The 23,806-nt window shown below is 48.3% G+C and overlaps 8 protein-coding genes across 8 annotated transcripts; 3 read left to right on the top strand and 5 right to left on the bottom strand.

The window, feature by feature from the left end:
* Nucleotides 1-91: 91 nt before the first annotated feature.
* FPOAC1_001478 (uncharacterized protein) lies at nucleotides 92-1,372 on the bottom strand (the record flags this gene model as incomplete). Its single annotated transcript, XM_044846082.1, has 1 exon — nucleotides 92-1,372. One exon carries the CDS (start codon nucleotides 1,370-1,372, stop codon nucleotides 92-94), a length of 1,281 nt encoding a protein of 426 aa, XP_044711998.1.
* An 826-nt stretch (nucleotides 1,373-2,198) lies between these two features.
* FPOAC1_001477 (uncharacterized protein) lies at nucleotides 2,199-3,246 on the top strand (the record flags this gene model as incomplete). The annotated part of the gene is made up of 2 exons (XM_044846081.1): nucleotides 2,199-2,681; nucleotides 2,737-3,246. 2 exons carry the CDS (start codon nucleotides 2,199-2,201, stop codon nucleotides 3,244-3,246), a joined length of 993 nt encoding a protein of 330 aa, XP_044711997.1.
* A 617-nt stretch (nucleotides 3,247-3,863) lies between these two features.
* On the bottom strand, nucleotides 3,864-7,432 carry FPOAC1_001476 (uncharacterized protein; the record flags this gene model as incomplete). The annotated part of the gene is made up of 4 exons (XM_044846080.1): nucleotides 3,864-3,889; nucleotides 3,944-5,689; nucleotides 5,773-7,165; nucleotides 7,235-7,432. 4 exons carry the CDS (start codon nucleotides 7,430-7,432, stop codon nucleotides 3,864-3,866), a joined length of 3,363 nt encoding a protein of 1,120 aa, XP_044711996.1.
* A 1,063-nt stretch (nucleotides 7,433-8,495) lies between these two features.
* On the bottom strand, nucleotides 8,496-11,719 carry FPOAC1_001475 (uncharacterized protein; the record flags this gene model as incomplete). The annotated part of the gene is made up of 4 exons (XM_044846079.1): nucleotides 8,496-8,877; nucleotides 8,947-10,067; nucleotides 10,132-11,600; nucleotides 11,713-11,719. The coding sequence occupies 4 exons, from the start codon at nucleotides 11,717-11,719 to the stop codon at nucleotides 8,496-8,498; spliced, it is 2,979 nt and encodes a 992-aa protein (XP_044711995.1).
* Nucleotides 11,720-13,956: 2,237 nt separating this feature from the next.
* FPOAC1_001474 (uncharacterized protein) lies at nucleotides 13,957-15,455 on the bottom strand (the record flags this gene model as incomplete). Its single annotated transcript, XM_044846078.1, has 5 exons — nucleotides 13,957-14,526; nucleotides 14,591-14,931; nucleotides 15,019-15,035; nucleotides 15,112-15,137; nucleotides 15,216-15,455. The coding sequence occupies 5 exons, from the start codon at nucleotides 15,453-15,455 to the stop codon at nucleotides 13,957-13,959; spliced, it is 1,194 nt and encodes a 397-aa protein (XP_044711994.1).
* A 1,161-nt stretch (nucleotides 15,456-16,616) lies between these two features.
* PAB1_1 (Protein phosphatase PP2A regulatory subunit B) lies at nucleotides 16,617-18,421 on the bottom strand (the record flags this gene model as incomplete). The annotated part of the gene is made up of 6 exons (XM_044846077.1): nucleotides 16,617-16,640; nucleotides 16,700-17,280; nucleotides 17,345-17,996; nucleotides 18,085-18,182; nucleotides 18,261-18,301; nucleotides 18,378-18,421. 6 exons carry the CDS (start codon nucleotides 18,419-18,421, stop codon nucleotides 16,617-16,619), a joined length of 1,440 nt encoding a protein of 479 aa, XP_044711993.1.
* A 2,228-nt stretch (nucleotides 18,422-20,649) lies between these two features.
* Nucleotides 20,650-21,609, top strand: FPOAC1_001472 (uncharacterized protein; the record flags this gene model as incomplete). Its single annotated transcript, XM_044846076.1, has 1 exon — nucleotides 20,650-21,609. The coding sequence occupies one exon, from the start codon at nucleotides 20,650-20,652 to the stop codon at nucleotides 21,607-21,609; it is 960 nt and encodes a 319-aa protein (XP_044711992.1).
* Nucleotides 21,610-22,250: 641 nt separating this feature from the next.
* Nucleotides 22,251-23,053, top strand: FPOAC1_001471 (uncharacterized protein; the record flags this gene model as incomplete). Its single annotated transcript, XM_044846075.1, has 2 exons — nucleotides 22,251-22,537; nucleotides 22,621-23,053. 2 exons carry the CDS (start codon nucleotides 22,251-22,253, stop codon nucleotides 23,051-23,053), a joined length of 720 nt encoding a protein of 239 aa, XP_044711991.1.
* Nucleotides 23,054-23,806: the final 753 nt, after the last annotated feature.

Genomic DNA, 23,806 nt, shown 5'->3' with positions numbered 1-23,806 from the left:
CCCCGTTGAAGGAATCGGCCCCGCTTTGGTGCATCTAGCACGTGTTGGTAGAGAATGGCCATGTGTACCTAGTAGTTACTGGATGACATACTCAGTTCACGCCAGCACCAACGCCACTTGTCCCGGTGCCAACACCAGCCTGACTGCCCCGATGGTAATCGCCTATGACAGATTCGAGACGTCCGGCCAAGAGGCGATGGCGTTTGACAAGCTCAACCCATTCAACGCCGCCGATCGAGGCGAGGAGAAGGCCAAAGTCAGCGCCTAGTCTTCCTAAGCTTCCAGCGCAGTAGAGCACTTGTGTCAAGATGCTCTCTCTCGATGTCTGGTCTTTGACGGTGGGAAGGTAGGTGCGCAGGGTTTCCACAAGCATCTCAACCATGTGCAAAGGGAAATTGGCCATTGGAGACGGCAAGGCTCCCAGAGGGTCCTCACTGCTGGCCGCCTGGGACGAGAAGCTTGAGTTTATACTCTTAAAAACAGAGACAATGCTGAAGCTCTGCTCGCGAAATATTTCAATGAACCGCTTTAGGTAGCGCTCCGTTTGTTGGCCGCCCGACCATGTGGTTGTAGCCTTGTCCTTCCTAAGTCGTTCCTCGTCTGCTAAATCTCGTAAAGGCTCCAGTGCTTCCAAAGTTTCCAAAAGTGTAGATAGACGGCAGACCAAAAATACAGCTGGAAGTGCGTCCTCTGTCGAGGCGTCGGTGACAAGGTCGGGGACGATGCGTTTCAACCAGCCCATGGTTCTGACAGCTGCAGCGAGCTTGAGGTTTGGCGCCCTGAGTGTTCCAATAAGGTCTGCTGCCATTTGCCGAATAGCAGCATCTGCCTCTTCCATTACCGATGCCACGAGCGGTGAATCTGGGTAGAGGGAAGCAAGGCGACGGACATGGGCGTAGAGCTCGAGGGTTGTGGAATGATTGACTGGGGCGGTTGAAACAGCAGACGAGAGAAGTAGAGGCATCTCCATGACATCGACTAGTCGTTCGGAGTTTCGAAGCAGCAGCAGAGCCTGTTTTCTTCGTGCAAGCAGCTTGTTGTCGCTAGCCTTGCCAAAGGCCGACGAGAAGTGTTCAGCCTGAGCATCTAGACGAGGTACTGCTTGCACGAGATCGGAAGCTCGCTGGGCTAGAGTCGGAAGGGAGTCTTTTAAAGAGGCATGACTGGCTGCTGAATCGACGATAGGTTTATGGGATCTTTTCGAAAGAGCTTGTATAGCGAGGAGTAGGGAATGCGACGTCTGGGATAGGACTTGGGGCTCTGATGTTTGCAAAAAGCTGGACTGTTGCTCGGCAAGGTATGTAAGATACTCCAGAGCAGCTGGGTCGTTTGTCTGTTCAGGGGCCAGCAACTCCCTCAGAGCTTCGGCCATGATGGATGGTAAGTCGAATGGGTACGTGACACGATGAGATGCGATGCGACCGACGTTCGAGTTGGTTTCGCGCCAATAAGGATACAAATATGTTACTAGACACGAGCTGTGTTAGACCCGAGTCATGCGAAAATAAGCAATGTATATGCCTTTTTTTTATCAAGCTTCTGCACAAGACCCAGTGGCAGGTGGTGACTGGACTTGGTCGACGTCGAGGATGATCGGGTGTTCTTATGAATGATGTGGCAGCTGGACTGCAGTACCTTAGTAGACTAGACTATACTAAAGGGAGCTGATTGAATGTGGTGGGGTAGGTTGTAGGTACTGCAGAATAATGGTACGTCAAGTAACTCGCTACAAGTTAGTACCTAAATCCTCACAGGTGATGGATTGCTTACCCCGATCCCAACGCCTAGGTAAGCCGTAGATCAATTCAAACCTATCAGAATGGCCATTATACATTGATTCTTCCTCAAAAGGTTGCGGTACGGTACGAATTAAAGATTAAAGCTACAAGGATAGAGAGATACATAGTAGGTACTAAGGTAAGCACTGAGTGAGATAGTACTTCGTAGATCTAAGACAGACCCTCCCAGCGGACCCTTACCCGTGGTTGTCCCACGTGAGCTTCCCCCAACAGACGTGATACCTGCTAACCTGCCTAGACTACGGGCACTTAAGTTACTGCAATGGAAACATAACTTTGTTCGCACCGCATTGCCTCGGTCTCTTTCTCCTTTTACATCTTCATCCTCTCTTCCGGCAAGTCTAAGATTGGCCTCGATCTTCCCTGCACCAACCATTGAAGCAGCTCACGCAATCCATCATGAAAGATCCATTTCCTGTGCCGCCGATTGCATGGCTGTCCGAGAAGGTACAGCCTTTTGCCGACTATTTCGATCTTCCGACTCTGCCATTACACGTTCACGAAGTCCTCGCTGCCGCGCTGCTATACTCCGTCATATTTTGGCCAATCTCGCCATGGATCTCAAATCTTCTAGCTCCGGAGCACTACTCCAAGCTGTCCCGCAAGCGACGTCTCAACTGGGATGCCCACGTTGTTTCCATGGTCCAGAGCTGCTTGATTAACGCCTTGGCTATATGGGTCATGTTTGTTGATACCGAGATGAGCAACATGAGCTGGGAGGAGCGCATTTGGGGTTACACTGGTGGTGCTGGCTTCATCCAAGCCCTTGCCGCTGGGTACTTTCTCTGGGATCTCGTCGTTACCAGTCTGAACTTCGATGTCTTTGGCATAGGAACACTCGCGCATGCGATTGCTGCGCTGCTTGTGTACTCACTGGGATTTGTACGTCCGCTTGGTTTTTCATGGAACCGTAGACACTGACTTTTATCTTCCATAGCGCCCCTTTCTCAACCACTACGCATGTGTCTTCATCCTTTGGGAACTTTCTACCCCGTTCCTCAACGTGCATTGGTTCATGGACAAGCTCAACATGACTGGTACAAAGGCGCAGCTGTATAACGGTATCGCCCTCTTGTTCACTTTCTTCTCCTGCCGCCTTGTATACGGAACATATTCTTCCTTCCGTGTCTACCGCGACGTGTGGTCTGCCATCAACGTAAACCCTGATACGAAGGCTCTCATGATGCCCACCATGTCTTTCGCTCATCCAGACTCTACGGTACCTATGTGGATTGGCGTTGCGTATTTGGCAAGCAACGTTACGCTGAATAGTCTCAACTTTTACTGGTTCTTCATGATGGTTCGCGCCGTCCGGAAGCGCTTCGATCCGGCTTCCGAATCACACGAAAAGGTTGAGGAAAGCCCTATTACCGAGGCCGAGATTGACTTCTCTTCTGTGGCAACAGGGCCATCCAAGGCCAGTGGCGGTCGTCGACGAAAGGCTTGAACGAGTTGAGAGTAACATGACAACATATATCTGCGCATAGTCTAGCGTCCGTTTTCCCACTATCCGGGTACCTACGCCTGCTTTGATCTTCTTCTGCCACAGTCCTGGTCAACGGGTTTGTTCATCAGCTGGTCAATATTCGCCATGATTTCACATGCTGGGAAGGAAACATAAATGACAACAAAAGCCTTGCCGGACCTAGCTAGACTTGCAGTCACTATGGGCTTACAGGTGATCTTGAAGCTTACGGCAAGTCTTTTGGCAGGGTGCGAAGTGTAGAGTGGTTTTTGCATTCATGTTCTTTACTTTATGCTTGCATTTAATTGTTTCATCGATATATTAAAGGGCAACGATATTATGTTGGGGATTGTCACATGTTTGGATACCAACGCATGGTTTTGCATAGACTTATAGATTAAGATATGAGAACAAACTGATCCAGGTTAGCCGGGAGCAGTCATGAATATAGTACTATTATTCCGCGCTCGACTCTAAGGCGGTCCTGCCTGATAAAGTCGACGCACGCATACAAGATATGAAGAGATGTGTCCAGAGTATTCGCCAGATTGCAAAACGACGTGGCCCCTAACGTCAAATTGTTACAGGCGATTATTGAATCAGAATCCAAAAGGATTTTGGGGAGCTATGGATAATGTCAGTATTGTGCAGCACAAAGTAGCTAGGAACATCGACTTACTCGCTTGCGACAGGTTGGCCCTTCGCCCCGTCGCTTGAGGAGCCAGTTTCTTAGCGTCATTCGTCACGCCAAATCGAACAGGAGGAGGTGGTCCAGTTTGCTGTGGTTGTAGGGGCTGGGGGGTTGGCGCGTTGTTCATGCCGCCCATATTACCCATGTTCGACATTCCAGTTGCTTGGGGAAGCAGACCAGGCATACCAGTTCGCTGTGGTTCAAGAGCGGGCGGCAAGTAGCTGTTAATGCCTCCAGTAGGAGCACCGTACATCGACTGCGTGGCAGGGAACGATTGTTGGAAACCAGTGGGTTGAGCTTGCATCGGCATGAACTGGTTCTGCCCCTGCATCCCTGTCATCATCGGTTGCATGAACTGTCCGGGGCCAGTTTGGAAAGGCATCTGTCCAGGGGCTTGCTGTCCGGGGAATCCAGTCATGCTGGGCTGCATTTGCTGAAGGGGTTGCTGTTGCTGCATTTGAGCCGTGTATTGCTGTTGCAAGCGAGCTTGTGTAAGATCACTCAGACTCTGGCCAGGAGGAGCAACTTGACCCTGCAGGGCACCTGTCATCTGGGGCATCATGGGAGGGGGCGCGAAACCGCTTGGCTGAGCTGACAGTGGTGCTGAGAGAGGCCGCTGAGGTGGGGGCGGGACTAGAGAGCCCTGGCCGGAAGACGCTTGTGGCGGGGTAGGGCGTTGCCTTGCTTGCGCGACAGATGTGAAGAACGACGGGGTAGCCCCAGTGGGTGCTGAGGAGGTCGGCTGCGCAGAGATGACAGGTGCCTGTGGGGGTGCTGGTGCCGGTGCTGGTGCCGGTGCTGGTTCTGTCCTTGTGGGTTCGAGAGGTGTTGACAGCAGAGATAGCTCTTGCATGGAACCAGTCAGTGCTGGAGGAAGTGGTGATGCGGGTGCTGGCTCAGGGGCAGGCTTTTGGGTTGTTTCAGCAGGAGGCTGTGGCGATTGTTGCTTGCTCGGCTTGACATCCCAAGCGTCATCATCGAAACCGGTACTGGGTGGTTGACGAGGCTCGGAATTCTTGTTGGAGGGGCTTGCTGGTGAGGGCGATTTAGCACCGTCTTCGCCAGTCTTGGATGAGTCGCCTCGAGAGAAAGCACTGGCGTCAACAACATCGCTTGTTTGTACTGCTGGTGCAGGACGGCCCTTGCGAGTGTTATTTCGCAATGCACCACCAGGACCAGAGAACAAGCCCCCTTCGCCATCAGCCGCATCAGCTGCTCCTCTCTTCCCAGCGCGGTTACGGCCATACTTCGCATCCAAAGTACGCATGACCTTGATAATGTCACCCTCGCGAATCCCGAGGGTTCTCAGCGAGGTGGCATCAACATCGGGAAGCACGCTCTCGTCCATAGAGTCCTTAACAAAGGCTTGTGCATAACGCTCACACAAGCCCACAGCAACCTCGCAGGAGAGGAAGAATTGAAACCAATCGTAGTCGGACTTCGGATCTTTGTCTATAGTCGCACCAGCTGTGGGACTTCGCTCCGGTGATTTCTTTTCGGCAGACCTGGCTCGCTTGACGTCGGCCAGTGGCTTGTCGTCTTCCAAGGATATACCTGTGAAGTTTTCAACATACTCTAGATCTTCGCGTGACATCTTTGTGATAGGAACAGCAATCTTGACACCGTTCATTTTGTGCAAATGAATCTTGCCATCCTTTAGTCCAAGGAATTGGGCTTCCACGCTGAAAGATCGGGATCGGTCGGTCCAGGTGCGAACCTTGGACGAGTCCGGCTCTAAGGAGTCAAGTCAGAAATATGATCCAAGTCGAGGGATTCGGTACCGTGTGTAGAGCACGATGCGATGGATTATCACTTACTGGATTTTGATCGGCTTTGATTACCGCCCTCATTTCGTTCGTTTTCTCGGCGACTCCGCTGTTGTCCCGAATTACTATCAGTTTCTCGTGCTGTGAGGCTACTGCCCCTTTCAGGAAGAGGCATTCCCGGTCCTACCTGCTGAGGTTCTTTGCCAGCCTGTATGGCTGCCTTTGTCAATCTGATTTCTTCGAGGCGGTTTTGTTCGACGAGTGACTTGGCCGAGTTGATGCCGCCAGACGAGGGCGAGGCGACGGAGCCTGTAATTTCAATATAGCTGCTGGGAACCACTCCTTCTTTACCATTCTTGAGCCGGCGAACTTGCCACCATTCTTCGCTCTTGGTATCATCAAGAACGAACACATCGTCTCCAACTGCAACAGTGACCTCGTCTTCGCCTTGCGCCATGAAATCATATAGAATCTGCCCCTTCTTCAAACCACTGCCCCCACTGCTACCTTGATTTCCTATGATTGTTTCACGCAGATCTCCGAAACGCACGGCACCAGCCAACTCACCCAGCATACTAACAATCTCCTCTGCGGTATCTTTTGCTCCGGCATGAAAATCCACACTCTTACTTGGGCGTACAAGCTCCATAAAAACATGCTTTCCCTCTCGAGAGTAATGTGTCATGCGGTCGGCAGTCCATTCTTGAGAAGGCCCATCGGAGGCATGTTCAGGAGCAACCAATATCATACCTGTCAGGAGATTGATTCCGAGAGTTGTCGGCATTTTCTTCTTCTTGCCCATAATAGAGATCATTTCGTTGATGTTGTACATGTGGAAACCACCAGGGGTTCGCTCGACATCTTGGCGCCGGTCTGGGTCTATATGGCTCTGTTGGAAGCTACGGGTGTATGCGGGAGAAGGAGGTTCGTCATAAGAAGGCGATGGCGGAGCGGGAACCCTTGGTCGGGCGGGCAGGGTTGGCGATCGGACAGGCTCATCCTCAGCTTCAGGGGGTTCGCTGAAGCTGACGGATGCGCGAGGTGGCTGTCGCGGAGCTGCGGGTGGCTGAGATTGTTGAGAAACCGACCGGTTGTGCATTACACCCGCAATAGCAGCGGCAGGGTTCGGGGGAGGAGACGCAGTTTCGTTCGGTAGATCCGGAGATGCCGCCTCTGGTTCGGGCTCAGAGACTGAAGGTGCTGGCGGTCTGGAGGGAAGTGCCGGTGGTGGCGACGGCAAAGGAGGTTGAGCAGGTTCGGCAGCTGCTCCCATCTCAATGTAGTTTGAAGGGACGAAGCCATACTCGCCGTCTAGACCGGTCAGGATCCAGTCAGGATCCGACGTATCGTAGACGTTCAGAATGGCATCCTCGTGGAATGACAGCTCCTCGTCAGTCTGACGCGTATAATCGAAGAGAGCTCGAGCATGCTCTACGGGTTGGGCCTTGAAAATTAAAGAAGACAGTTTAGTACCATTGCTGTAGATGTCCACGGGCTATTCGAGATAGCTTACCTCCTCGACATAATTACCAGGAATGAGGCCGGTTGGCTCTTCCTCGTCGTCCGCCCCGGCCTTCTTCTTTGCTTTCCACCAACCATCGTCGCCATTCTTGTCTAGAATATAAAGCAAGTCCCCATCGTTGATGGCGAGCTCACCCTCGGCTTGGGGCACGTAGTCGTAGAGAGCCCGGTACACTCCCAGGAACCCCATGTCGAAAAGTGGTGAATTGACTGTGACGGCTGCACCGTTACGTATAGGCTTCGATACAGGTTCCTTGAAGTTAGGTAGCTATAGGGAAGGATTGAGGGGAATGGGGAAGGGGCTGGTTGAAAACAAAACGCGGCGGCGATGCGATGCGATGCGATGCGAAGTGACGCAGTGCGTCGTTTGTCTGAGGAGCAAGCAAGTAACGACTAGATCGAGGCAGGTATACCTACCGTCCTGTCTCCCTACTAAGTTAAGCCTAATAACCCATAGCTCCACTATGTGTTAATTGCACTGGAGCAGTTGGGGTCCAAAAACAGTGGAACAGCAACCGACGTTACCGTATGGGGCCGGCATACATAAAATTCCATCATAGATTGTACAACAGGTACGACGATTTTGATTTATACAGGTATATAATATTTTATTGTGATGGGATGCTCACCTGGAAAAACTCGACCCAGGTGGTTTTACATTTAGATGATACTTGAATAAATCCTCTTGGTACCTAATCGAATAGAGGAGACCACAAATGGTTCCAGACTTGGTACAAAGTAAACTGGCTAACAGAACAATGTCTCCTTTATCCTACTAAGTCATACAACGGACAAGCAGGTTGGGCTTAAAATATCCCCAGAAGTACGGATAGTACCCTGCTAAATAACGTCAACTATCTGGGAAGTGGGTGCAAAATTGGGCGATGCTACCCTGTGCCCTGTATCAGACTCAAGCTTTAGTGAGGGACACAGACGACAACAACCAAGGCCTTTTCTCAGTATATGTCTTGTACTTTAAAGGGTTCCTTTTTACAGTCCAGGGCTTGTTTCTGATTTGTCCATCGCTGGAACTGCCCACGCCTCCATTAATGTTGCTTACCACCCCTTCAACCAAGTGCCAAACAGGTAGGAATAAGTTCGGCATGGCAGTAGTGCCGATTTACAGGTATGACCATCTATACAGTGCCCTTGTGAAGCCTGGGATGTTTATTCATCAATCTATCCAACGCCAGTAATATATTCGTTATATTCTGTGCCCTTCAGAATTAAAACATAGTCGTGGCAGATCAAGATTAAGTCTCTGGGCCGAAAACATCATCTGCAGTGTCCCTGTCATCACTAGCTTGGGCCAGGTTCCGTATGCTACCAGTGCGGTGGCCTCGGGTGAAAATTCCCGGGAACATTCTTGGGTCGCTTCCAGAAAGATGGTGATCTGCCATACCATCACTGGGCCATGTCTGTTCTCGAGTAGCTGACAATCCAATCTGTGATGCGACTTTCGTGATCCCAGCTGGAGGAGACATCTCGGGATCGGCAGTTTCGTTGCCCGCTGACAAGCCCATACTAGAAACCTGTCCAGTTATGGACGCTACCGACTCTGACAATTTATTTTCGTTGCCAGTAGCTTGAGTCGGGGGTTCGTTTGTAGCGTTATAAGTGACATATTTTGACAGCCTGCAGCCGTATAGATCAGTACCATGTCACTCAAACTACAAAAGGGGGAGTTCAAGTGTTGTAACTTACACATCTCGCTCTTGCATCAGGGTAAAGTAACGGAATTCTTCTCGCCGGTCAGGAACATTTGTCTTGACCATAGCGTTTCCTTCTTTTCCTGGCTTATTGCAGCCACGTCCCAACCAATGCTCTTTGATGGACAGCTCGTAGCCACTTTGCTTGACAGAATTCTTGGCCAACTCACACATGTCGACCGAGTTAAGCTTATAGATTTGCGCCGCAACAGCATATTCCTCGATCAGTGGTTCCTTCGTGAAAGCAAACTGCAAAGGGTCATCTGTTGACAATGAGACGTTGAGGCCTCTCTTGAAGTACTGGTGAAAAGGGTTCCGTTCATAAGCCAGGAACAGAGCATTGTTACTCAACGGCGACATGGCGATGCCAATCTGGTCCAAATAGAAGATGTACTGGAGAAGAGGCACTTTCCGAAGGAGAAGTCCGTGACTAATGCTATGGCAACACAAGGCGGCAACAGCCAAGTGTTCACTGTCGCCAGCTTCTCCGCAGTGAGGCCGTAAAACAAGTGTGTTGAACCCGCGCTTCTTTCGCCAGTAGTTCAAGGATACCAGGTTAGAGTAGAGGTAGTAAATCCAGTAGCTGTAAGGGGGGTTCTGCTTGGTATCCCAGACCTTTGGCACAGGAAATTTCTTAAACAAACGACGCTCGACCTTGCTTTCATCATCGACACTGTCAAATCCGATTACTCGTTGAAGAAAGATGTGAAGTTTTGGGTGACTGGACGGGTCCTTGGTAACTTCGAAGAGCGGCTGGAAGACGTTCTTAACTACCTGTTCAAATGTCTCCATCAAACCGCTGGCTTTATAAACATCGTACAGACGAGGGATCTGGATGAGCCATCGAACGTTGTGGGAGAAGAGTTTGTTGTCAACCACCCAGGCGGCGAGCTTGTCCCATTCATCTATAGATTTACCGTAGATGGAGATGCGCCACTCCACCATTTGGTACTTGCTCGATTCCAGATCTGAAATGACCTCTTTGGTAATCTCCGCAAGGTAACGGCCATGAATGAAATTATCCGTCTTGAGGAAGATAGTTCGGAGACGAGACTCTCCAACTGGGTTGTATTTAAGGTTAAACTTGTCGAAACGATGGAATGAATCAGTGTGAGCCTGAAGTTGTCAGTTGCGAGTCTCTCAAAGAGTCTACTTTTCTCGATTTAGAAGGAAGTCTTACATGCATATCCAAAGTATCGATACTCAGATCGTAAGCAGTCAAATTAATACTGGCGAAGACCTCAGCCAAAGTCAGATGCCTCCCATCACGGAATAGGACAACTTCGTTGGGGAACTTCTTCATCTTGCTCTTGATGAAGCGTAGCAGATGCTTCTGGTTCATGCATGCAGAATGATGCACGTGAGTGTCGACCTTTCGGACATTATAGAAATCTCTATGAGGAACCTTCTTGCTGTCGGCTGTTTCTTGATATTCATTCAAGAGGACGTACAGGTTGAATTTACCCTCGAGATATTGAAGACGTCGAAATGCAAAGCTCTTGCTGGGTCCATCAGAAGACACGTCCAGGATGTCATCCAGATCCATGTAAAATTCTCTGATGGTGGGAACCTGAATCGCAGGTGCATGTGCATCATCGTTTTCAAAGACTTGATAGACTCCGCTGTCATCCAGCTTGTACGAACGCCCATCGTTTCCGGGTAGAGGTAATACATCTGCCATGTCAAAATCTTCTCCAATATCTTGACCCGGCTTCCGCCTTCTTGCTGATCGTTTGCCCTCGTGGTGATCTTGAGGCACATCTTTGGGTGCAGATCCAGATGCTTCCTTCGCTCCATTAGTACCAGTATTCTCCTGACCAGGCACATGCTCCGTGGTGCTTGTTGCTTGTCTTGAAGATTGTCGCCACGCGGGCTCAGGTGGAGGGGGATAGATTTCCCAATTTGGATCATCTCTCGGGTTGTCGTCTGGACCCTGGTTAGAAAGTGAGATGTATTTACGCCTGAGATCCAGGATTCTCTGGATGTTTTTCGAGATGGCACTCAGTTCCGATGTGATATGAGGTTCAGTGTCGAAAAGACCACCAGAAGGTAGGCCGTTACTGGAGCCATCAGGAAGCCGCGGGTCTTGAGCCGCCTGAGGTGCATGAGAGAAAGCAGAAGAATCATTTGGTGGAAATGAGGCAGGCTGCGCTTCTTCCACCTTTGTAGGCGATTGAGTGAAACCCGTGGGGTCAATGGCAGGATTCGGCATCTCCAAGCCTGGGGGGAAGGAATCAACTCGGCGACCACTCGAGTCTAGCACCAAAGAATCGGCACCATACTCAGTCGCAGGGCGAGAACCAGAATTGAGGAAAGGGCTCTGAGGTATAGACTGGATGCCAGCCCCACCAGCGCCTCGTACATCGGCCTTGTTTCGGTGGTAGAAGTATTTTGCGTCCGTCTGGCTCATCTGACGCTCGGCGACAGGATCATAAAACGTGGTTCGCTTTGGCAGGTCGCGAAGAAGCATTCCATCTTCGAGCTCCTCGGCATCGTCCCCGTTGTGCGAGCCCGCATCAGATACGGCGTCTTTGTGCGAGGCGCCATGGCCAGCTGCACCACCATCTCTGGTCTCGTCTACCTCCTCATCTGACTCCCGTGCTCGTACATCGAGCGCGGTTGATTCGCTTTCTTCGAAGATAGGACCGCCTGCAATATTCGTTTGGTCAGCAGACTTTCCAGTTACTGCATTCGTTATCAAGGACCGTGATATCGGATTGGCGTAGCAGAGGAGGGGCAGGTCGGGCAGTGAGTTACGTACCAGGCATGGCCGTTCCTCGATCAAATATCTTTCTTCTTTTTAATTGAACGTCAAAGCTATAATCAAAGGCCCGACCGTATAGGAATAAGGTCTTGTGCTCTTTGGTTCCACAGAGTCCAGGTATTCACAATGGGCTACTGTTTGTCAAAATGCCAGAAAGAGCGTGCCCGCAGTGAGAAAGGTAAAGGCAATGGGACCTGAGGATCCTGTGAAAATGATACTAACTACCTCTACAAAGGTATGACGGTGTGACGCACCAGGGTTTCCAGCGGGCCATGGTGGGACAATGCGTTGGTGGAACTGACCTGCCTCTAAAGTTCCAGTGGGCTAAACCCTTTAAGGCACCTATCTACAAAAGCAAGTGTAGGTAGATACCTACTACCTACCCAGAGAGAGGTATTGAATTGAAGCTCTGCGCGATAGCTGAAAAAGCCACCAAGTTACCCATATCACCCAGATAGTCTAAGGTCTACCTATAATAAGCGGGGAAGTGCACATACTAGTACCTATCAAGCGATATGTGACAAAAACCAGTCGTCGAAGACGGCATCTTGTACACAGACGGACTAAGCACAAGTAATAGGGTCATCTGTATACAATTACTTGTTTATTGCTCACACAGAGTAACCGAAACCTTACATAACCCACAAAACCTTCCTTCAACCTAGAACCCATAAAATTACCTAAATAACCCTTTCTAATCACTATAGTATCTTAACTACCGCTATAGCCTCCTAAAACAGCTCTTTAAGCTATACTATATACAGTAACCTATCTCTTAAGGCCTCTAGAAATTCCTTTTCTTTATTTAATAGAAGGTTATTACCTTTACAGAGGGTATTTTTAAAGGTTTTAAAAGCCTTTTTTTTACTTTTTAATTAATTAATTAATTTCTTATTTTTTTTTTAGCTTTTTTAAGCCTTTTAATATTTTTAATTTATTTAATTAGCTTAATTAAATAATAATTAAAAAAAGCTATTTTAATTAGCTTAATAATATTAAACTTATTAATATTTATTATAGCTTTTATTTTTATATAAATATTAGTTTTATTTTTATTTTTAATTATATTAATAGCTATATAAATAATATTATTTAAAAAGGTAAATTTATATTTATAATATAAATAATAAAATCTTTATATATTTTTATATTTAAATAGTTTTTTATTTATTATTTTATTATTATAATTAAAATTAATTAATAATAAGAATTAAAATTAAAGTAAATTAATTAATAAGTAAATACTTAGTCTTTTATATTTAAAGAGTTTAAAAATAGTCTTTTTAAGTCTTTATATTAAAGGAAAGATAAATAGGTTATAAAGCAGTACTTTTATATTTATATAAGATTAAGGTTACTTTAAGAGCCCTATTTTTTATAATAAAGCTATATCTATCGATTTCGCATTAGACTTCGAGGGATACCTATATCAAGGGTCATCTGTAAAAGCTATTACCTTCAGTTCAAAGTTCATGATGTAGACGATGTAACGCGAACGTTTTATTTCCCCGATTGTTCAGCTCCACTCCTTGGAATCCGGTATATCGTTCCGTGTTAATGTCATTTTTGTTACCCAGACCATTGGGTCAACCTACCCAGGTCCCTGGTCTTTGATGGAACACCCTGCCTGTGGTTCCTGGGGAATCTGTCTAGGTTTAGTACTGCTGTGGCTATTCTTGTCTCATTCTATTGTTCCCTGATCTAGACAGGTAGAAAAACATAGCGCAGGCTCAGAAACTTACTTGAGTTTGTAGGAAATTCACCTGTTGTTGCGACAGAAACTTAATGACAAGCGCTTTGACGGATGTTCATTGATATAGCACTTCCAAAGACGGGCAGGGCCACCAGCGTTTTCTGTTATGTTTATAGCGAATTCGAATACATCTAGTATCCCTAGAAGTCACTCTTGCCTTAATTTCGAATTGAAAGTTCTATAGGCTTTGTTTATTATCATTGGCAACGTCGGCCAATGGTCTCTATGGAGCATTGTCTAGCATCTCAAAGGCTGTCGAAAGGGAGTCCTTTAACGTCCTGTCTTCACAAGCTTGCCAGCTTCTCTTTACTTGCTGCTGTTTGACAGAAGTTGTTGCTCCAGCATGTTGACCCCAGCCAAAAGTCTACCACAACTGATTAGGTACCGTCTCTCTTTTCCTTATAACTTTTCGGACCAGATATGCCTTCTAAGCCCCTTTATAGTCCACCCGACAGATTGATGCCTTGAAACGATAAAATGTAAATTGCTCAACTCGCCTTTTGGTCCCTAGCCGGAACCTCTTTCTCCGTTGGTGCTTTCTTCCGCGATCCGACTGTGTATAGTCCACCGGCACTAAATACTATGACAGCGCCAAGCAATGTACCAGAAGCAAGCTGGTTGCCAAACAACCAGATGCTCAGAAGCAGACTGACGAGTTTTCGGATATTGAGAACAATAGTGACGGTGAGGGCTGTTGACGCCGCGGCCAAGAGATTGACGCCGCGAATGCAAGCATACTGTGTTAATACATTGGTAATGAGGAAGATAATTTGGCTAGGCATCGTGACTTTGGTGAATACAGAACCAAGTATCCCTGGAAGTTGTATCGGAGTGCTTGTCATGAGATGAGAGAACGTTCGAGCCATTGAGGGGGCAAAAGGCAGAAACAATGGCAGAGACAAGGCATGGGAATAAAACAGATTCTCCTTCCACTGAGGTCCGTATTGGGCGTAAGTTGCCTCAGTGTAAAGACCCATGATAGCAGAGAGTACCTGAGCTACGAAGAGGATCAAGAGTCCAGTGCTAAAGGCTGGGCGGCCACTACTTTCGCTTGTGCCCTATCGTTTGACTTGCGTCAGTATCGTAATGAGATTGGCATTCGAGTAAAAAAGGAAAACATACCTTGGCTTGAGCATCAGACCATGCAGCCAGGATCACGCCGAGTGTTAAGAGAAAGACTGCGACAACCTGGGTTTGGGTGTATCGTTTGCCATAGAGGTAACCTGCGGCCATGGTCGTGATACTTCCACCGGATCGAAGAATGATATGAACTGGGACGGAGATGTCGTAGCTGAATGCATGGTTGTTCAAGAGGTTTATAGTGAAGAAGAGGACAATGTTGAAGATCCAGCGGCTGATAGGGACCTTGTTTGGTGTAAGAAAGAACCGACTGTTCTTATCAAATTGAGCGATGAATCCCGTCACGGCGACGAAAAGAAATTGCACAAATGTCAAAAGGGTTCCTGCAAATATCCTTGTTAGCTGAAAGGCCACTATATGCACCGTACCGTTTTCTTGAGAAAAAGATGGCACTGGGTGTGGTTTCGTACCGCTAGAGGGTTCAAAACTACAATCATGTTAGTCGCATGGGACAACCTGGATGAATTACAAGTAGTAAGTCGATTCATAGAGAGAAAACTCACTTGACGATTGCTTCAAGAGCATACACCTAAGTCGGTCAATATGTGATTTGGTCCGTGTGAGACAACTCATTGGTTGGGGGCAGATGCTGGTAAGCATAACCTACATTGGAACAGCATCCTCCAAAGATTAAGCTCAACATGACCCCAACTGTAAGCAGCGAGGGCCCAACCTCATGAGCCATTAGTTTAGCAATGTGCTGAGCTATTGACGGTCCCGAACCGCGTTCGAGATCTCCATTAGCCAACTCTCGCGGGGTACTGTCGCGACGGACCGAGTTTTGGACGACCGTCATATCGGCAGCTGTCCTCTTGCGGAGGATATTAGAAGGTGTTTCGGTCGCCATCGCTGTAAGATGGGATGGGGGACGTGTTAATAGTAAAATCAGAAAAAGGAGTGACAAGTCGTATCCCTCGACAAGCGGCTCAGCTGACAAAAGAGGAGCGGCTGAGTCGAGTGGTTACTGTACAACAGGTAGACCAAACTAAGAGTTTACTTGTACCGATTGCCCTTGTGTCGTTGCTATTGTTAGGCCAGGTAATGCAGAGGAGCCAAGAACGGGCGAGACAGGCACAGGGATAAGAGAGACAGCTGTATTTGGTAGAGACCAGATAAGACTCTGAGCCGACCCGCATCAATTGAGGGGTACCTTTGTACCTGCATGCTCACCAGATCCGGCCGAGTCGAGCTGTACTGGATACTCCGCGCTAGTTAGTGACCTCTATCAAACCTTAGCTCACTCTCACCGACAGGTACATACCTAAGTACTACCTTAGTACTCAAGGTGCAACGTGATACTTAAATCAAAATAGCAATAGGACTATGAGAGGGCGCAAACGATTCAAGTTCAGTCTCGCCGTCATAATTCTGTCCATAAACCTACCCAAAGATGATCTAAGAAGTAAGACGTCTATATACTACTTGTGCACCAATGGCACGGTCATGTCTTGCTCTGTAGCATCCAATCCTTTCGTGCACCACTCTCCCTTTAACTCTACATGGAAAATTATCAGCCACGCTCGGGTTCAGCCGACAGTTTGGTCACTTCGCAAACACGAGTGGCATTTCTTTGATTCTCAATAATGTCTTTGTGGTTTCTGCTACACGTGGCGACTCAACACCAACCCAGGCACTTGTCCACCTCCATCCCATGTGGCTTCTCCTGCTCGTCCATTCGCTTGCTTCATAGATGGATAGGTAGTCGGTAGCTTCGCTCATTGCCCTGCTACTGCTTTAGCGGCCACATCCAAGGGCATCCTCCAGCGTTTTTTCTTTCCACGAAGCATTCGCTATGCACTGCCGACGCTCTCTGAAGTCGCTTCAAAATATAGTAGGCTGCATCGAGTCACATCGCTGTATCCTGCACCACTGGCATGCCATGACGTGTCCGAGCAGAGCTGGGCCAGTCCCTTTAATGACAATGAGGCAACCCCTGCTCTTGCTGCTTCGACTCCTGCCACTCCCTTCCTCGCTAAAATGCCCACGAGATGAACGCCGGTATCTTGGTCTAGAGTGCTGAGAAGACAAATAGCTATCCCATAGTGTTAGTAAAGGCTGTCGAAATATCGCATGTCTCCTAGCTTCACTTACATTGTTTGTGGCCGCAATCGCAATACTGTCCTCGAACGGATGCCAACTCATGTGCAGAATCTTTTTGTTAAAATCGATCTGGTCCGCGTCTGTTTCCTTACGCATCCGCTGACCCTGACCACCTGGGCTACCAGCTCTAGAGCCGCCCTTCTTGCCGTTGGTTGCTGTTGGGCTCGTAGACGAATTGATCGGTGTAGGCACCCCAACCTTCTTTGCCTTGAAGGCAGACTTATCTGCCTGAAGGACTACCTCAACCTCCTTGTCAGGGTCTGAAGGGTAGATCATGAAGTTGTTGTTGTAGCTTCCTGTCATGACATTCTTGGCGTCGCCAGAGAAGACGACTTCGAATTTGTCGAATATACTATCGTTCTCGTATGTGTCGCACAACCGTGGTCGAAGGTGCTCGTGGATTGGTATCGTCTTCACAGGCTGTCTCTCCATGTTGATATCCCAAATCTTGACAGTCAGGTAGTCGCGAGATAGGATATATCGGCCATCATGTGAAAACCTCACATCGGAAATGGAGGAAATGATTTCGGAGAAGAATGACCGCGAAGAAGGGTCTTCTTCTTGTTCAAATACTATAGCACTGGGTTAGCAAAAGTCTCCAGACGCAACGAAATTGCCGAAGAATGGTGCACAAACGTTTGGCGTGCTGGTCACATAGAGCACTCTCTCGCATGTCGGCAAGTTTGATAGTACCCTTGGAGCTTGCATACATGAACCAGTTGCAGCTCATGGGATGGAATTCGGCAGCTGTGATTACTTCAGTGAGTTCCTCCATGTTGGCAGGCTTGATATCGACAATGTTGAAGCTCTGATCCTGAATATTGAGGTTCCAAAGATTGATTCGCAAATCATCGCTGCTGATAAAGGTTTCCCCATCACTGTTGACTGAAATGCTGTTAATGTGATAGGCGTGCGCGTTGGCGTATGTTCGGCGTGGCACAGCGGCAACGACCGTGTCGTGGTGTGTGAGTCTAGGTAGCTTCAGGTCGGCAGCGTTCTTGAACTGATGAGCAGGCAGAGGCTTGGGGGCACCTCCACCACCAGCAATACTCCCAGGTGTGACATCGTGAGAGAGGTTGTTCTCTGCTACGACCTTGAGCGACTTCTCAAAGACTTTCCATAACTTGATCGTCTTGTCATTGGTAGACAGGAGATAGTGCGAGGCGTTCTGTCGTCTGCACCACTTTATCTTGTTGATCTTTTCCTCGATCTCGAGTGACTTTAGATAGTCGAATTCGGGCTCGTGAGATTGGAACTCGGTGTGGAACTTGTACTCGCAGGTTTTTTTCTGCGCAGGTAATTATCAGAGAAGATGCTACGGAATCGCCAAGCCGATCGTGGTCGGTACATGAGCATGTTGCCGGATGGTGACGTACCGTTTCGTTTCGTTCAAAGAGCACCACCCGACCGCCCTTGTCGCCAGTAGCGAGGTAGTTTCCGGTATGGTCGAACTCAACTGTCGAAATAATATCGGCTGTACCAGAGCAAGTATAGCGGTTAGAATACGATGTTGATGAACTGGTTTTGGAAGATGCAAGCGGTGATGACATACCCTCAGTGATATCCTCAACATCGCCCTTGTCACCAAAACACCTATGAAACAAAGCTCAGCAATCAATCCTTCAAATGGGAGTAAAGGCCCGGAAGCCATATGAAATAGCCAACATACTGTGTGAACTTCCACGTGGGCGAGTTCGCTTCGCTATCGACCATCTTGGTGAGCAGTGAGGGCGGGGATTAGGAGGGGTTGTGGTTGGAGTTCGAGGGAGGCAAAGGTCAGAGTCGATAGCTGTGGGAATGGCGGGGCCAAGGCGGAGGGAGGGAGTCGAAAGTCTCGAGGCAATAAAAGCTCTTGATTTGAGCGAGACCAGAAAAGACGACGCGAAGGGATATTGAGCAACGGCACACGACTAGTCTTGCGGTGGACGGGTAGCGTCAGGCAAGGCAAGGCAAGGCAAGGCAATGCAAGGTGGTGAGTGAGTGGGTGGAGGACAGTGGTGGTGTCGTTTTGGATATCGTCTTTTTGTCGGCGCCGCAGTGGGGTCTAGCAAGATATTGTCCGCCGTGATCTATAAAGGAACGGTGGTCCAAAAATATTTCTTGCTGAGTTGCGTGGAGCTAAACTGACAGGAAAGAATCTGAAGAGAAGGCCCGGATCAGGGCAGCGATAGATGGATGTGTGATGTTGAAGGGTCGGCAGGTGTCCAAGGCTGAAGAGAATAGAATGCCTAGCGGTAATGACGGGATGGAGATGTGGACGTGGGTGACCGACAGAAGGAGCAGAGCAGAAGCGGCGGAGTGGAGGGGCGGATGGGCCAAAGAGATGAGAGTGGAGGGAATGGCCCAGCGCCATACTAGAGGCACTAGGTTGGAGTGTGCTGTGCTGTGCGAGCTGTTTAGGTACCAGGCTACAAGGGACCTATGCGCAGAGCTGCCCGAGCTGACCTAGCTGAGCTGGGTATCTATGCAATGCTCTGCTGAGCTGGCGACATAGAACCCAGGCACGAAGATACTTGATGAGCCAGTTGTGACTTTTTTCTTCTTCTCAAGGACTGTTGAGGCGGAATCTGAACAACAATGTACTTGTCAACATGCCCACCTAGGTACTGTCAGGTACTAACCAATTGGCTGGCATAGGTTTCTGTTTATTCTCCTATTAACCTCTTTAAACCTACCATACAAGCTGAGCTTACCTACCTAGTGGTAGGCATCAAATATATTATACATTTGGTATTGTATCTGAAATCGATGTGTCTCGCCTGTGAATCCTGACTGTTACGAATATTCGTATGGATCGAGATATCTTTATACTATCAAGACAGGCTGGTGGGCAGGCGTTATAATAGCTGCCAACTTTACCTTGACCTCAAGATTTCTTTGGTAATTAACAACGATGGAATGGGAAGAAAGTGACGCATTAGAATGTCTACAACTTACCTACCTGGGTAGTAGCCTAGACTTAGGCAGTCAAGCTCAGTCAAGCCTTAATTCTTGATTTGGTTCGATTTTGGGTTGGCCTAGTTTGGTCTGGCCTTGAATTTGAACTTGGCTGCCACCAGGTGATGATTGATCGATGAATGTATGGATGCGGGGATAGGTGGACTCGAAACACACGTAAAGCAAACTGTTGTCACCCTGGACTTTAGTTCATTCCAGTCTGTGATTTTATTGTAATACCCAAAATAATATGACGAGAGCGAAAGAAAGATGAAGTAACAACGCCATTCAACAGGTTCTAGTAGGTACTTTCAGCTCGGAGGCTTAACGCCACCAGCATACTAGAATCGATGACTTGATATTTTCATGCTTATATAGCACGTAGGAGAGGGGAGACAACCTACGATCCCAAGAGCTCAACCTTAGTACCTAGTCTACCTATCTGCTCTACAATTGTCTTTGGAGGTGTAAGCCCAAATCGATTCCGTATTGGTAAGTCTGCCTGTCCTGAATCTCGACCTATACTGTACTAGCGGAGTTGCTGCAGGCACTCTATATTGCCTAATCTATCCATGGATTTAAATACATCCAATTCTTTCAGTCGCTCCACGGGCAGTAGGTACGTGAGTACCTAACTTTGTAGATATTGTTGCCTTAAATGAATCTCTTAATCTGCTCGTGATGCAATCGTCAAACAAAACATATACTGCCTTCTTTATATACTTCTAGGAGGGGCTTAACCTACCTAGGTATCTCGGGCATCAGATCCAATCAATGCCCACCGAGCCGATCGGCACCCGCTCATCCGTCCGGGGCCGTTTTTGACATGTGCTCCGGTTCAAATACAACTACCTCATCAACATTGACGTACGTACCTACCTATACGTCAAATTTTCATTCAAAAGTCTACAATAATTCCAAAAAAAAAAAACTTCAACGAACTTCACTAATGCCCAGGTAACCTGTTTGGGTGATAACCGTCTCAAGAGAGTTGATACACAAAGATGAGCCAGGATAATCGACAAGTTCCAGAAAGCCATATAGAGGGCAGCGCTCCCCTGGACTTGAAAGGCAAAGGAAAACAAACCAAGAAAGAGGATACTAGTCCCATCGCCGACAGACTTCAAGCTTCCGGGAGACTAGTTCTCGATGCTTTGGGAAGCGGCCCAGAGCTGAGTGGTCAACAGCCAACGAGAAAAGCTGACCCAAGTGGCAGCAACAGCAACAGCAACAGCATTGGCAAGATCTCGTCCAGCACGGGGGAAATATCCTCACACAGATTGCTTTCATCAATTCAGGCGGAAAGCTTGCGCTCAAAGTCAAATCTGAATTCTGGACCGTCCGTGCAAGCATTCAACGATTTTGTTAGTGCCAGCGTCACGCTGGACATCGACAATGACAATGCCAACCTCAATGAGGCAGCACTGAAGAAGATATACCACTCAAAAGCTATATATACATCGCATGATGTTAGTGAACAAGAGAAACTGGACGGTGCAGCCGTTGTTAGCCTGCTGGATGGTCATTCGAATGAACTCGATGTTGTTTTGGTCGGATCTCATGAACCGATTGCCGAGGTCGATGACGATGCCCTTACACCAGAAGCGGCAGCCAAACTTCGAGAAGCTCTCTTTTCTGATAACTCAGCGTTCACTGGTCCCAGATTGGATGATCTACTAAACTTCAACCCTGGGTTCCTAGATCAACCAGGACCTGAAGCGGAGCTTGAACGACAGCTCTACCTAGGCACAAGAGATACCGACCAAGCGAGAAGTAGTTGGCTGCAGCAGTGGGGCAACGTCCTTGCTGGATATACTGAACACGTCTGGGGTGACCTGGAACCGTTAATAATTGAGGCTCGGAGGGAAGTTGAAGAGTCCAAAGCTCAAGGCCCTGGGATAGTTTCTGAGACAAAGGCGCTGGATCGATTGCGGCAGGTTCTTGCACATATTCGGGGGGTTTGAAGAGATTGTGTTGAAGTAGATAGTCTGTGTGAGATACCTAACAGCCAGCCTGAGACTGGTATGTATATAATCCCACCATTATTAATTCACTGGTCAGAATACACCTACCTACCTATATTGCACTCATGTTAGTACAGAGATAAATGGATGAAGCGATCTAGTTGCTCAGCCAACTGAACTACCTGAATTGACCAATGACATCATCCTAACGCTGAACTAGACTCCCCGTCAGCTCAATGCTTGCTTCTATGTGCGCCTAGGCCGTGTTGCCCAAGCAGCCAAGGACATAAATAACCTTGCAAGGTGATCGATCAGGCTTGTCTGGTCCGTCGCTGCACTTTTGACGTTATGGGTCAAGTCTTTGGTGAGAACCCCACTGGATAGCATCCTAGACCCCTTGCTAGAAGCCTGGAAGCTTACAAGGAAGCATTACAAGAGGAAGAGTAAACTAAAAAGGTGAGAGCACGAGGATTTTATTGGGGCTTCCTTTCTACAAATTCACATTCCGACTTTCATTTACTGCTTAACGACACCACCTGTAGTAAAAAGTTTCGATTTTGCGACCCAGCGTGCTTCTTCACTCACTATCTGCCTTTGTGCTCACCCATTTCGTGCCAGTGCTGGCAAGCCTCCTCTCAACCATGCTTGGTAGTAGTTGCTTCTTGCTTGCTTTTGTCGCAGCCTCAACATCGGCACAGGATATCCCAGAGGTGCCAGCAATAGCGACCGCAACCGCCACTGCGACTGCGACATACTACCCGGCCTACATTCCACCTGCATCAGTCATCTTCAAGCGAGACGATTCATGCCCCGCCAACACATTCCGGTGCTCTGAGGAGCTTGGCGAGAGATTCCGCGACATTTGCTGCCAAAACGGCCAAACATGCGCTGTGGACGCCGATGACGAGCCGGCCTGTTGCCCCTCTGGGTGAGTATTCATCTTATCCTCCGTGTTCTAGACATACTTCCTACGTATGCGCCTTGCTGAATAGCTTAACTAACGATTCGCAGGGCTATATGTACAGGCACAGCTCCAGCTTCGGCGACCGGCACAGCAACCGCTTCACCGTCCTATGTTCCGAACTCATATTTTGCATTTCCCTACGCCGCGGCGACCTTCGAGAACGAGGCTGCATGCACCTCGGCAGTTGATGCTTGCGAGGAGAACTATGACCAATGTGTCAACTTCCTTGGTGATGGAGGTCAATATGGTGTCACCATTGTTGTACCCGGCGGCGGAGGCACCACCGTCGAGGGTGGTGGGCAGGCTTTGGGTTCTTCCTCTGCGACTGCTGTCTGCTCAAGTTTGAGTTCACGTGCTTGTGGAAATGTTTCCAGCGATGACTGTTCGGACTATGGAAACCATGCTTCGACCTCCAACAACCATGGCTTGTGGGCTGCCGGTCTCAGTGCAGGCATCACACTCCTCAGTTTCCTAGTCTAAATCCAGGAACACGCAGGTTTACCATTGCGGACGGCCATTGCTTGTAGACTATGAACTACAGGCTCGGTTGTATCCCCAACTTTGCAGGTTCATGCTTCCAGGAACAACGCAAGCTTGAAGAAATGCTCTGAAGGGCACTGACGTGGCGGTAACAGTGATTGACGGCCAATTTATGAATCATATAATGAGTGCCCCAGGGTAAAGTACTGCGGGCTATGAAGCGTGCTTATGTTGTATATAGGATTGCAATTTGGTTTACATTAAACGTTTGACACTTGATATATATATTTATAGATATTTGAACATTGTCTTTCTTCTGGCCTATTATATGAGTCCTGGATTCAGCTCGCATGTATGTAGCATTGCTCGTCGGCCATGACACTCATCAGATTGATTTGATCTTGGTTCGTTGGTTTATCACATAATGGAGCTAGAACATCCTCCATCCGCTGATTTCTCAACACACACGATGGAATCGACTATAAAACATTGAGGCGAGCAGAACCTACAGGGTGGGAATACGATCCTCGGGCTTGTCAAGCTTCAATATGTACGGCGTATTCTGCATAAGTCGGTGATCAATGCTTTGTCCAAGTCAACACAATCCAAAGTCGATCAAAAAGAAAACAATGCTGACTTAGACCACCTCAACCACACTTCTGAGGAGCCTAACCTTGCTGTGCAGAGTAAACGAATGATACGGCCAATTGGCACCATGCGACGCAATGGAACATAACTATATAAGGAAGGGTC

Source organism: Fusarium poae, chromosome 1 (assembly GCF_019609905.1).
Source record: "Fusarium poae strain DAOMC 252244 chromosome 1, whole genome shotgun sequence".
NCBI classification, from domain to species: Eukaryota; Fungi; Ascomycota; class Sordariomycetes; order Hypocreales; family Nectriaceae; genus Fusarium; species Fusarium poae.
Note: the sequence above shows the minus strand (reverse complement) of the source record. Positions and strands in the feature narration are given on the sequence as shown.